This window comes from Rosa rugosa, chromosome 1 (assembly GCF_958449725.1).
Source record: "Rosa rugosa chromosome 1, drRosRugo1.1, whole genome shotgun sequence".
Taxonomy (NCBI): Eukaryota; Viridiplantae; Streptophyta; class Magnoliopsida; order Rosales; family Rosaceae; genus Rosa; species Rosa rugosa.
The window spans coordinates 50531715-50545045 of NC_084820.1; the positions used below are offsets into that span (position 1 = coordinate 50531715).

The window sequence follows — 13331 nt, forward strand, 5'->3', positions numbered from 1 at the left end:
TAACGTGTAAATGTAAAATGGGAATTGATCTACTCATTTCATTTGATAGTCCCTTTATATAGGGAGAGAATTACAATGGAAATATCAATTACAATAATGATAGTAAATACTGATTGAGTTATAATCGCAATTTCTTACTTCCCTCTTCGTCAGTTACTTTGACGAAGACACATAATGTGTTTTTCCTTTAACATAATAATAATAAGGGTTTTTGTCCATTTACCCCATTTTTACAGATTTTTTTCCCACTTACCCCATTAAGTTTTTTTAATTCCCTCTTACCCAAAACACTTTAATGAGGTCTTCCCTAATACCCCATTAAGAATTTTTTTTTGTTTTTAAATTTTTTTTAATACCATTTTACCCTCACCCCTTTGAAACTTAGAGAGAGAGAGAGAGAGAAAAAATGGAAGAGAGAGAAACCATAGGAGACTTCGCCGGAGCCCGATCATCGGCCTCCGGAGTCCGGTCACTGGCCGCCTGAATCCGGTCACCGGCCGCCGCCCACAGGAATTTGCTGAAAATCTCACCGGAAAGGTTTTTTTGCCCCTATAGACATCTATTGCCCCCTAATAGAGGGGCAATAGACCTCTATTGCCCCAATAGTCTATTGCCCCCTAATAGACGTTTATTGCCCCCTAATAGACGACTATCAGTCATGTATTGCCCCCTAATAGACGACTATCAGCCATGTATTGCCCCCCAATAGACGTCTATTGCCCCCCAATAGGACTTTCAGTCGCCAGAATTGGAACTAATCTCCCTAAATTTAAATAAATAAAACTTTGATTACAGAAAAAAAAACAAGGAGATTATATCAATTCAAAACGTCTATTGCCCCCCAATAGATGTCTATTGGGAGACAATAAAACATTTTTTGTAATTTTTTTTCTGCCCTCATTTTACCAAAACAGAACACACACACACACACACACACACACACACACACACACACACACACATATATATATATATATATATATATATATATATACAGGGCTTCTCAGGTGCGGATATCCGCACTTTTTGCTTAGGTGCGGATTTCCGGTTTGTACCCACTTTCCGATCACATTTTCACATCTTAACCGTTCAGTTTTTAGGTCCTAATGTATAGATCACCTCTGCAAAATTTCAGCTAATTTGGTGATCGTTAAGGCATTCAAAACTGCAAATTACAACAATATATACGAACGGTTCAGGTTCGACAGATTCGGTTCGACAAATTTTGCAGAGGTGATCTATACATTAGGACCTATATATATATATATATAGAACCTTGCTCAGGTGAGGTACGGATTTCCATATTTGACCCACTTTTCGATCATATTTTCACATCTTAACCGTTCAGTTTTTAGGTCCTAATGTATAGATCATCTCTACAAATTTTTAGCCAAATTGATGATTGTTAAGGCATTCAAAACTGCAATTTACGCGAACGAACCAAATCTGTCGAACTGGAACCGTTCGTGTTTATAATGGTAAATTACAGTTTTGAATGCCTTAACGATCATTAATTTGGCTGAAAATTTGTAGAGATGATCTATACATTAGGACCTAAAAACTGAACGGTTAAGATGTGAAAATATGATCGAAAAGTGGGTAAAAACTGGAAATCCGTACCTAAGAAAAACTGCGGACGTCCGCAGTGGAGAAGCTCTGATCTGTATATATATAAGAAAGAGGAAGGACATGGCCTTAGCATTTTCAAAATGCTTCCAGTCAAACAAGCAAGTCTATAAATATCGGACATGTTTTCTTATAGAGAGTAGAAGAAGCAATTAAATATTAAGATAAAGACAGAAAATCCTTTTTTGCTGAACCTCCATTATTCGTTCACTGAGTCTGAGAGCTTTAGCAAAAGAAAGCCTCCCACTAGCTAACCAATTCATCTAAAAACGCAAATGACCCACCACCCAGTACTCTTTTGTCCTTATTCATAATTGAGAGTCAAAGACTTCGATCTTTAACCATCTGCACCATGAAGTAAGATTTCATAATTCAAATTAAAGAGAATTTTGACAGAATATTAAACTAATTACCATTATGAAGTCTGGAATTGGTGCAAGATCAAGTCAGGTGTTTGTGGACTTTGGAAGCCAGTCCGTAATCAGAAGAAGTCTCCAGTGCAACAACAATCTCTCCTCCAAAGTTAGCCTTGAATTTTTTCACGGTGCGAACCAAGTTTGAAGTCGGAGACAGAGTCGGCCTTGATGGCAACGCAGAGATCGTGGAGCTGCTTCCGGCGACGCTCGTACTCCTCGTGGATCCTCTTCCTCTGTTGTCGGTCACCGAAATCGTCTTCAGGAGCTGTCCTTCTTCGCGCCGGCCACCGTCGTCTTTGGGAGGCCATCGTCGAGCACGGAGATCCCAACCGAGCAACGTCATCTGTTCGACTCCGACGAGAAGAGAGAGAGAGACAGAGAGGTGAGCGAAATCGGCTCCGGCTCCTCATCCTTTGCAGAAACAGTATACAAAGAGAGAGAGAGAGAGAGAGAGATTGGATGGAAGAGAGGGAGAGAGTGGCATAAAGTAGTTGTTTAATTAGGTGAAGGACAGAATTGTCATTTTACTACAAATTGGGTTAGTAGGAATAAAAATATGTTGTTGGAGTAAGTGAAATAATTTTTATTTATTTTGGTGCTTTGAGTCAAGGACCCTAATAATAATAATAATAATAAATTTAAGAACAATAAAATTTCTTTATGAAACATCAGTTTCCTCTCCTCCATAGACGTAGCTAATTGGAATTTAAAACCAGGCATTAAAATTTTGTGCAGTGAATAGTCTCTAATCTTCTCAAGTTCCAGCTTTAGCATAATAAGCAGCTCCCGCTCATTTTTGACTCGGCCGAGTTGACTCATTGTTAACTTGGGCCTTACCCGAAACGCATTGCGACCCGACCCGGCCCAATACATACTTGAACAGTTGAACCTGGACAGATTTATTAACCAGGTGAACACCTCCCTCCCACATTATCTGCCACTCCCCCCCCCCCCCCAAACGCCATATCCATACCCAAATTCCGACGCGTCAACCACACGCGCGCCGTCCGAAACCATGGCAGGAACTCTGGTGCAAACTCAAATCCCACAGCAAAAGCTCTACGACGGAGTTCAGTTCCCGGCGGTTCTATCTCCGAGCCCTGCGGTTCCCTTGACTCTCTCTGCTTTGACCCAAACCATCGAAGCCCAAAGACCGTACCTTGAGGCCCAGCTCCGGCAATCCGGGGCTGTACTCCTCAGGGGCTTTCCGGTCAATTCAGCCTCCGACTTCAACGACGTCGTTGAGGCCTTCGGCTTCGAGGAGCTTCCCTATGTTGGCGGAGCCGCCCCTCGGACCAACGTCGTGGGTCGGGTCTTCACCGCCAATGAGTCCCCGCCCGACCAGAAGATTCCGTTTCACCACGAAATGGCTCAGGTATATTCCGCATGATCGAAATTGTCGTTCTCTGTTTGTTTTCCGGTAAAAGTAGTTGATAATATTGTTGTACGACATGTCGTTACAGGTGCCAGAGTTTCCCTCCAAGTTGTTCTTTTTCTGTGAAGTGGAGCCTGGAAGTGGGGGAGAAACTCCCATTGTTCTGAGTCACATTGTGTATGAGAGGATGAAAGAGAAGTACCCGGAATTCGTCGAAAAATTGGAAGAGCATGGATTGTTGTATACTCGGGTTTTAGGCGAAGGCGATGACCCTTCTTCTCCGATTGGCCGTGGCTGGAAGTCTACATTCTTGACCAAAGATAAGAACATAGCTGAGCAAAGGTATAGGTCCAAAGTGACAAGTACATATCAATGTTGGAGTAAGTTGCTTAGCTAGTGATTATGAACAGTTGACAATTAATGTTGTTGTGCTAAAACTTTTGGCAGGGCTGCTAAGCTTGGCATGAAGCTGGAATGGTTGGAAGATGGAGTGAAATCAATAATGGGGCCAATCCCGGCCGTCAAATACAACAGCACAAGGCAGCGTAAGATTTGGTTCAACAGCATGGTAGCTGCATACACAGGCTGGGAAGATGCAAGGAATGATCCTGTAAAGGCTGTTACCTATGGCAATGGCAACCCATTGCCGGCGGATGTCATCTACGACTGCTTGAAGATTCTTGAGGAGGAAAGTGTTGCCATTCCTTGGCAGAAGGGTGATGTTTTGCTGTTGGATAATTTGGCTGTCCTTCACTCTAGGAAATCGTTCACTCCGCCTCGCAGAGTGCTAGCTTCACTTTGCAAGTAGTTTAGGTAGGTGTGCTATCACTACTAGCACTCTTCCCCTTGGAGAGGTGCTAATGAATGTGCCAGTTAAAAGATTATGGATGTAGACTTTGTACAATTCCCATGTTAAACCGCATAATGATATAATAAACGATCAGTTTAGCATTTCTTCAAGTTTCCGAACTATGTTAACACTTCCATTCACGCTTAAAAACGATCCCATTTTAAGCGTTGTCATTTGTTAACTATCAGTCGGTGCATACTTTAGGTAACTAGTGAATTAAGAGGGGCAGTCGGATAATAGGTTTGCATAGAAAATCCATGGAACAAGGATCAAAATATAACTGAAGAATTTTAAAACATTGATAAACTGAATGCTAGCTTTGTATTACAAGAAAACAACCCTTCCTTGGCTCCTCCATCACATTTTACATCAAATCAAAATTTTCTCACAAATGACACTACAAAAAATAAAACATCTACAAAGGGAAACGAGAGGAACAAACTCAAAACTTGCGTATAAATACCACGATCTTCCCACTATATGTGCTATATTATAAATACAAAGCACACTACAGATAAAAGAGGGGCAAAAGAATATGAATGACTTGGGTATAAACAGGAAGTTTCTGTTTCACTACCTTCCCTGAACAAGGCCACTGAATACCTGGCTGTTCCCCGCAAGAGTAGCTTCCCACTCAACCGAGGATAGGAGGATTTGTGACAGGGAAATAACAATTTGTTTCATGTCAGGCCGTAGGATGGGATCTTCATCTACACATTGCTTAGCTATCATGGCCACCTATGGAACGAAGGTACAGCAATAAGAACAACAGTCAATTAGTCGTATATGACTCCAAACTCAAATAGTTGCTTTCTTTCTTCTCATTTCATTAATTTGATTATATAATTACTAGTGTGCCACAAAACCTAAGGGCAACATTCATCCCCTTCTTATATAAATGTTATTACATGTCAATTCTCATGAAAACGTATATGTTTCATAATTCCAGCACTTTCTTGTATTACAGATATCCTCTTAGTAAAAGCTGGCAAACGGATACACATATATAGACTTAAAAAGTTGAGTATAGTTTACCTTGAGTAGACAATCATGGGGATACAAGTCCATCAGATTTGGATCAATGTAATCTTTCAAGCTCGACATACTCATGGAGTCAGGTGCGCTTTTAAGAGCTGCTTGCATCTGCAATGCAGACAAAAATTGAGGATGCTTCACCGGTACAGAAACAAGTGGGCTAGATGAAGAAAAATTTGGAAAGCATAATCTACTTGTGAACTATAAATTTAAAAGAACGACCAAAGGGATTTAGAAAACCCAAAAAAAAAAACCATATGATTGACAATTCTATTTTTCATAACGAGGCAAAGACGAAGTACAAAATGCAGATGAGAGAAGAACAGATAAGACTTATTGTTTACGTCTGTGTATTTAACGTTTACGTTGGTTAATTCAATTGCTTTAGTTTAGTAAAGACCTCCAGTTTCCAGATAGAAGAGAGTATGATGGTTTCAATATTTTTACGTAAATGAAACAGCAAGAAAAGTAATCAATGTTGTGCAACAGCTAAAATTTCCAGATAAACAAAAACTAACATCATTTGCTTCTTCTTCCCGGTAGCCTTAATATCTCAATTGACCACATAATTTAGACTTTCATTCTTATTTGGTGACAACATTTCACACCTGTACTCCTGTAGAGAAGTTTTGATTTTGGAATTTAATGCATGTGAAGGTTTCTCAACTTAAATTTAGCAACAGATCCATACATTTCAACACCCTTTAATTACATTCTCATTCTTCCTTTTTAAAATTCATCTTTGAAATCTTTTGACAGGGCGATATAAAAAAAATAAAAAAAATAAATAATAAATTTAAGAACAATAAAGTCTCTTTATGAAACTGATGTCCCCTTCACACAAAAAACTAATTGGAATTTAAAACCAGGCATTAAAATTTTATTGCTGCTCAAGGCAGTGAATTAGTCTCTAATCTTCTCAAGTTCCAGCTTTAGCATAATAAGTAGGTCAAATATCTTAAATTTTGTTGTAAACTTTGTTCACAGGATACTGATGCTTTTTGATCCCCATCAAAAAAATAGATTATGTCTCATTGATATGACTTACAATGGATACCAGTGAGCGTCTTTCAGGATTTTTTGTAACTGTGCCTTCAGTTCGTATAACAGCCTCCTTCCCTGATAAAATCTCGAAGAGAACAACTCCAAAAGCATAAATATCACTTTTTGTAGTAGCACGCCCATCGCTCAAGTATCTACAGGGATGCAAGAGAGAAGCAATCAATCTCATTGAGCATGTTAAGGACAGAGTAATCAACTGCAGATATTGTTACTTACTCTGGAGCCAGATAACCATATGTACCAACAACTTTGGTTACCGTAGCTTCTCCTTCACCTGTTTTACCAACAAGTTTTGCCAATCCAAAATCTGAAATCTAAATTATAAAGAAAAGAACTTTTATAAGTGACATGCACCAGATGTCTACACAGACAGCACAAATCAAATCAGTAGAATGTATTAGAACCTTTCCCCTGAAGGCACCATCAAGCAAGATGTTGCTTGTCTTGATATCCCGGTGGACATAATGAGCTTTAGTGTGCTCATGGATGTACTCAAGACCTCTAGCAGCATCAAGAGCAATCTGGACCCTCATGATCCAGGAAAGTGACGTTTGACCTGTAACCCAGTACAATGAGGTTAATAACACACACCCACGATTCAAGAATAAAAGGTAGCATAAAGCACTATACGTCCAAAGTCCATGACTCAACTGACGTTAAAGATACAAACTACTATATTTAGAGTAAGGGTATGCCCCAGCAAGGAACTTGAAGAGAGAATTTTATGAAATATTTCGGTATCTAGGGACCGATTTTGGTTAAACAGCTAGGGTGGAAACCAGCCTGGCCAGGGCAAGTTGAGCCTCGTAATACAAGGCTCAACAACCTCTGCTGAACTTGGATCTGACCCTATAAGGAAGCTGCAACAGCTTAGACCAAAATGCAATTTGTAATACTCCTTAACATGGATCAGATTTTGAGCAAAAGTAAGACACCAAAAAGAAAAAATTGCTAGACTAGCTTGGGACATATTCTCAACATAGCATAAGCAAGTAACTTACCCTTGTTCTGAGGATCATGCAAATGGCTTTTAAGTGAACCTTTTTGGGCATACTCATATATTAAGAAGAGCTCATCTTCAGTTGCTGCATAACCAATCAATTCTACCTTGACACAAGTAAACCAAAATAGGAGTCAAAGCTCTGAAACACACAAAGCTACAAGCTCCAAAACTAGAAAGAGAATTACCAGATTAGAATGATGAACCCTGCATAGAACTTTTACTTCTGCTAGAAATTCTTTGGTTTTTGTAACAGTCATTCTTTTAATAGCAACTTCCTGGAGAGAATTCAAACCCATATGAGCATAGCCGCACAGGTGTGAGAAGGACTCTAAATGGCAAAAGAGAATGTCAATGATGGGAATAAAAGTAGAGAGCTCCAAACCTGCTCACGAAGTAAGCCATAATACACAGAACCATAAGTTCCATTTCCCAGAAGACGTGAATCAGAGAATCCATCTGTTGAGGAAAAGATTTCTTCATATGTAAAAACCACAGGCTTTTCCATGTCAAGTACATGACTGCCAAGAGCTGCAACAAGTAAAGAAGGGCCGGTCAGACATTCCGAGATTCGAGAGAAGATCACAATTTGGTATATGAAGATTTAATGAGGAAGCAGACACACACTCTAAACCGCTAAACCAAAGTAACATAAGAGACATCTGCGTGCATTTAGAAGTACTGAATATTGGAATACAAATGATGTATGCTTCTACTACAAGGTGATCTATTCACAAAAACTGTTACAGAAGCTCCCATTTAAATGTTGTAATTATTCCCTGCCTCCTAGATTATATTTCCCAGTTCAAAATACTCAACAGACATAAAAAAACCACAACTTGATATTGATCTGACAATAAAAAAAAGTCAATTTTAGTTGGATAAAAATTGAAAATAGTTAGACAGATGACCTTTGGGAATAGTTATCTGGTGGTTGCTAGAATCTCCGGTGGTTTGCTTCCAATCAGCAGACGTGCAACAGGTGAACCTTCCTGAACCACAAAAGAAACTGGGGCTCCGAAGAATGTGAAACCTAATCTTACGATCAGGATCTTTTGAGTGACTTCTTTGTGCTTCACCGCAGCAGTTTGATGACCTCAGGCAAACATATAGAACTATACCTGTTACTATCACAACAAGAACTAACCCCAGACTTCCTACGATCCATAAATAGGGCAAATGCGCCTTATGATTCACATGATTTTCTGTTAACAAAAAGCAAACAGATTATTAAAATTTAAAGAGGCAATAGTGTGGCACAAAGATATTCTTGATCGGGAAAACTTGCAGTTCCCTGTTTCGAACAAAACTATTACAAGTTCACATAAGACAACACGCATACCTGACAAATTGTCAACGGGTGGAGCAGGAACAGGAGCAGGAGAAATAGTCTCCAAAGGATAAGGCTCACCAGGAACTAGAAGCATAGAAATGAGATCATTTAGTACAACACTTTTTCAATAAGCACTATGTCCAGCTTGAATTTGCACATCCAAATGACCATAACATCTTCATAAGAGATAGACGTGAATAAAAATTAATAATAACCATTTTTATTCTCTTTAGTTTTGATATAGCACCCACACAATCATCCCGGACACGATTCAATTGATCACAAGTAACATTAACAGCAAATTTGTTAAAAGGTTTTTCTTCCCATGCTTCTGATTGCAAATGCAAAATAACTAATCAATATGCATCATGCCTCCACATTATGCTAGAAAACTATGAACAACACTTGACTCATTCATTTCAGTCCGATTGTCAACCTCTCCACATTCTGACCCAAAAGTCAAATAAACCAAACCTCATTCATACCATAAGTTCACAAGTCATAACCATTAACCAAAAGTAGACAAAAACACAAAACAAATCGAAAACTAACCTGAATTCAAAGGTATGTAATACAGAGCACCAACAGTAACATTATCAGGATCAACAATCCCATTAACTTTCTCAATACTATCCATACTAACCCCGAACCGACTGGCCAAAGACTCAATGCTATCCCCCTCCCTCATCACATAGCTCATCAAATAGTTCCACAGCCCACTCGAACACCCGCACAGCAGCCTCAGCCACACAACGGCGCCGTTTCTGGCCCGCCTCGTCGAGTTGGGCAGGAAGGTCAGGCCACCATAGGCCTCATTCACCACGTCAGACACATACCCTTCACTCGATCTCACCGTAAACGTCGTGTTGGTCAAATACTCGTTGACCCCAGAAGCGCAAGAACAGTTCTTTTTGATGAAGACGTAGCCACGGTCGCCGACGGTGACGTCTTCCGGTAACACGTCGAACATGGACTGAATCACCGGCAGGGTCTGATTGGGTTCGGGCTTGAAGGCCAGGAACGATGTGCAGAGGCGAGTCGTGTCCGTACACTGCATGGGTGTTGGGTCTGCTGAGGTAAACTGAAGAAAAAGAAGGTATAGTAGGATTGGTAAAGGTGGTGTCCATTGAAGCTTCATGGCCAAGAAAAAGGTGAGGAATTTGTGAAGTTGGTGATTCTGGGTAGCTCAAGATTTGACAAATTGATTTGGGTTTTAGCAGAGTGAATTGGGGAAGTTGATGACCCAAACTGAGCTCCAATTCATTTGATGGGTTTTGAGAAGAAATGGTTGATAGGTGGACAGAGATCAAGAACTGACAAAACTGCTTTAAATGCTTGCTGAAAACAAAATAATAAGAGTGAGCAGGTGATCAAACCCAGCTGAAAAATCTAGTGGGTTGTTGTTGTTGTTGCTTATGATGCATGAGTTTTGATTGGAATTGGAGGAGTGAGAGATGAAGGGGTGGTTGTGCTTGAAAGCTGAAAGAAGAAAGAGAAGGGAGGAGGAGGAATGAGACTAGGGGGGGGGTCTGAAGGAGGAAAGCAGGAAGTGAAAGGAATGAGGTGACTGTAAACAGAAACAGAGCATTTGTGTTTTGTGAGGGTGTCACTGACTCGCTTTTGGTGAAATTTGATTGCAGAGGCCAGAGAGAGAGCAATACCCATTACATTACTACAGTGTAAAAAGAGATGAAAGTGACTGCCAAAGATATACTGGGGCATTGCAGAGAGCCACCCACCTGGAGAGATATTGGGGACCATCTCTTTCTTTCACTGAAACTGCCCACCTTTTTCTAATCAAAGTTGTCTTCTTTTTACTTCATGAAGTTCTTCTTAATTAGAGGTTTTTGTATTTTTAATCAGTGAGTGAAAAATTGAAAAAATCTGGGGATTTTAACTGTGAATGTGGAGGATGATGATGTTCAATACCAATGCTTTAACTGTATATGAGAAATTGGTGTTGCATGTTTGATACGCATTTTGTGGACAATAATAGCTAAAGTGGATTTTTATTGCTAGCTAGATGCATGATATAGATTGAAAATGAAAGGTAATGTAGCTAATTTGAACGTTTTTATAATATTGTTTAGGCAATAGAAAAGAACTGGCTAACAAATATCAAATATGGTTCATCAAAAATTGTCATATACAAGGGGCTTTGGCTTTGATGACAAACAGAGGTAGTTCGACATATTTTAGTAGTTATTCCAAAATAAATTAGTTATAATAGAAAGTTTTTGTGTTTGTTAAAAGACGGGAAGTTTTTATCTCCAATGAAAATGATGTTTTTTGTCAATCAAGTTTTAAACTCTATTTGTTGAGTGTAATTTCTGAAGTTTTAAAAACCAACTCTAAGAAATTTAGTATGTGTTAAGTTTTTTGGACAATGGAGGCAAGTAGGCAAAAGACCAAAAGTCCAAAACAAAAGCAGGAAGAAAAAAAAAAAAACCTAGACAGCATGGCTAAACCCTTCTCGGCCTAGTAATGCCAACAATGTCATCCTGATTCACACTATTTTTAACAAATAGATCTACATTATATTACATTTTCTACAACTACACTTAATTGCTTGATACTCAAACAGTCAAACACTGAAAGCTTCAATTTAAATTGCTGTAATTTAAAAATAAAAGTACTAAAATGGTGAATATCAATGTCATCACTTTGAAACAAATTGACCAAAATAGATGAATCAGCTTCAAGGTGACTGATATTCAGGTTAACAACTAATTGCAGACCATGAAAAAGTTTCGAAAGTGTTTCTTCATATATGTTTAACATTGAATATTAAATATTTAAAAAAAAAAAAAGATTTTGAGAAATTTTTAATGAAAAAGAGCAAGGGCAAAACGGGAAGTGAACTGTAATGAAGGCTGGTTTTGGGAAAAGGATGGGCAGTTGGGCACAAGTTGCGAAGAGCTGATTCTCAAAAAAAAAAAAAAAAAAACGTTGCGAAGAGCTGGCAAAAGAGATGGACAGTTGGTTGGGGTCCCATGAATACGGCGCCAATGTCTCAAAAACTCGCCGATGAATCGTCTCGTCGCCGGCGACTCCCGGTATCATAAGGCCAACGTTCGTTGACTCTCAAGTAACCGACAGTGACAGATCAACCAGGTCTTGGTTCTATACATGCATCCTCAATTCCTCAGAGTTATTAATCTGTATGTGAGTGAGTGGAGATGATGACCTCGTAATTTTATTGATGCGTAACTTTCAAGGTGGACTCCTAATGCTTCCATATTCATTGCTCCAAAAAAATATATATGCCTCTGTTTGTATTTTGTTTTGTTTTTTTTTTTTTTTTTTTTCAGTTCGTTTTTTCTCTCCTTTAAAAAATAAAAATAATGAATAATAACTGGTTTTAATACAACTCAAACTAATAGATCAAAGTCGGAATAAATAGAAGAGTTTAGATTCACATTTTCTCCACAACTTAGTAATTCTACGAATAAAATAGATAGGCCAAAATCTTAAATCTTAAAAAACAACTTAACATTGCGACACATTCAGTCCCCTTTGCGTTCCTCCATTAATTACCAAACTAAGTATTAGTTGGCCTCCATATTGAAGAGAGAGAGAGAGAGAGAGAGAGAGAGAGAGAGAGGCACCATGTGGTATAATATGGAAGATGTCATTATACATGTTAGAGGGTACCAAGCATAAACAGTGACTGGATGAATTATCAAAAAGCTTCCAAGTAAGTCCCTCAAATTTGCAAAAAATATAAGGCTGTCACTCAGTCGGTTCGAATCGATTGTAAGTCTTACTAACTTCAAAATCAAAGTTTTTGGTTTCAAAATTAAGCTACCAATTACCAACCAGAATTTTCAGTCTTTAGTCATATCTACTAAATTCGGTATTTCGGTTTTCGGTATTACCAACTTTACAATAAATATTTCTTTGTAATTTAAATTAGAATGAACAATATACTAGATTATTTAATTTGATAAGTTGTTGAAAACTTTGTATTCATCTGCTTGTTTGATAATAGCTCTCTTTATTTACATATGACATAAGTTTTAGTATATGAATCTAGTATTAGTAATAATGTTAATAATATTGTGAAAATAATTATATTTACATTTCTTAATATGCATGTATCTGTATTAAAAACTAGAGTATATATAGCTAATATTTAGATAATCGGTAGATTCGGTATTTACCAAAATCAAACCAACTTTTTTAGTAATATTTGATTTTAATTTTATCTGTTTCGATTACCAAAAAATCGGTTTATCAAACCTAAAATATCAATTGGTATTCAGTTGGTTCGATAATTACCAAACCAAATGGCAGCCCTAAAATAACATAAACACCTTTCCACATTGAAGAACAAAGGGTCCTCTTATAAAAAGTCTTCTCTCTTCATAATCATTAATGGTAACATTTACTCACCACCTAAAGGAACTATATTAATCTTTACTACAGTCTACACAGATATTCACTTAGATTTCGAAGGAGTGAAGACCAATCTCAAATCTACTTTTTGACAAGTACACTGTACACGTCGAGTCTATATAAGCACAAAATATCCAACAGATTATATGCACTTCCATCTTACGATCTTACCGACTCGAGTATAGACGGAAACACATAGGCGACTGATGGCGACATTGGTCAATAATTGAATGAGT

At 38.3% G+C, this 13331-nt stretch overlaps 2 protein-coding genes across 2 annotated transcripts; one reads left to right on the forward strand and one right to left on the reverse strand.

Moving 5' to 3' along the window:
* Positions 1-2992: 2992 nt before the first annotated feature.
* Positions 2993-4377, forward strand: LOC133725299 (clavaminate synthase-like protein At3g21360). Its single transcript, XM_062152505.1, has 3 exons — positions 2993-3417; positions 3506-3759; positions 3865-4377. The coding sequence occupies exons 1-3, from the start codon at positions 3058-3060 to the stop codon at positions 4223-4225; spliced, it is 975 nt and encodes a 324-aa protein (XP_062008489.1). The 5' UTR covers positions 2993-3057; the 3' UTR covers positions 4226-4377.
* Positions 4378-4544: 167 nt separating this feature from the next.
* LOC133725298 (lysM domain receptor-like kinase 3) lies at positions 4545-10431 on the reverse strand. The gene is made up of 11 exons (XM_062152504.1): positions 9250-10431; positions 8707-8781; positions 8276-8569; positions 7750-7895; positions 7553-7642; positions 7366-7471; positions 6769-6920; positions 6581-6678; positions 6351-6498; positions 5303-5410; positions 4545-5005 (listed from the first exon to the last, which is right to left on the reverse strand). Exons 1-11 carry the CDS (start codon positions 9833-9835, stop codon positions 4841-4843), a joined length of 1968 nt encoding a protein of 655 aa, XP_062008488.1. The 5' UTR covers positions 9836-10431; the 3' UTR covers positions 4545-4840.
* Between the last annotated feature and the right edge of the window lie 2900 nt (positions 10432-13331).

What these genes read in the sequence shown, in the direction of transcription:
- LOC133725299 (XM_062152505.1), top strand. Translation starts at nt 3,058, where the DNA reads ATGGCAGGAACTCTGGTGCAAACTCAAATCCCACAGCAAAAGCTCTAC. An exon ending in TTCACCACGAAATGGCTCAG is followed by an intron (nt 3,418 to 3,505) that starts GTATATTCCGCA and finishes ATGTCGTTACAG; the next exon opens with GTGCCAGAGTTTCCCTCCAA. An exon ending in AAGAACATAGCTGAGCAAAG is followed by an intron (nt 3,760 to 3,864) that starts GTATAGGTCCAA and finishes AACTTTTGGCAG; the next exon opens with GGCTGCTAAGCTTGGCATGA.
- LOC133725298 (XM_062152504.1), bottom strand. Translation starts at nt 9,835, where the DNA reads ATGAAGCTTCAATGGACACCACCTTTACCAATCCTACTATACCTTCTT. An exon ending in ACCCGTTGACAATTTGTCAG is followed by an intron (nt 8,570 to 8,706) that starts GTATGCGTGTTG and finishes TTTTGTTAACAG; the next exon opens with AAAATCATGTGAATCATAAG. An exon ending in TATGGTTATCTGGCTCCAGA is followed by an intron (nt 6,499 to 6,580) that starts GTAAGTAACAAT and finishes GCATCCCTGTAG; the next exon opens with ATACTTGAGCGATGGGCGTG.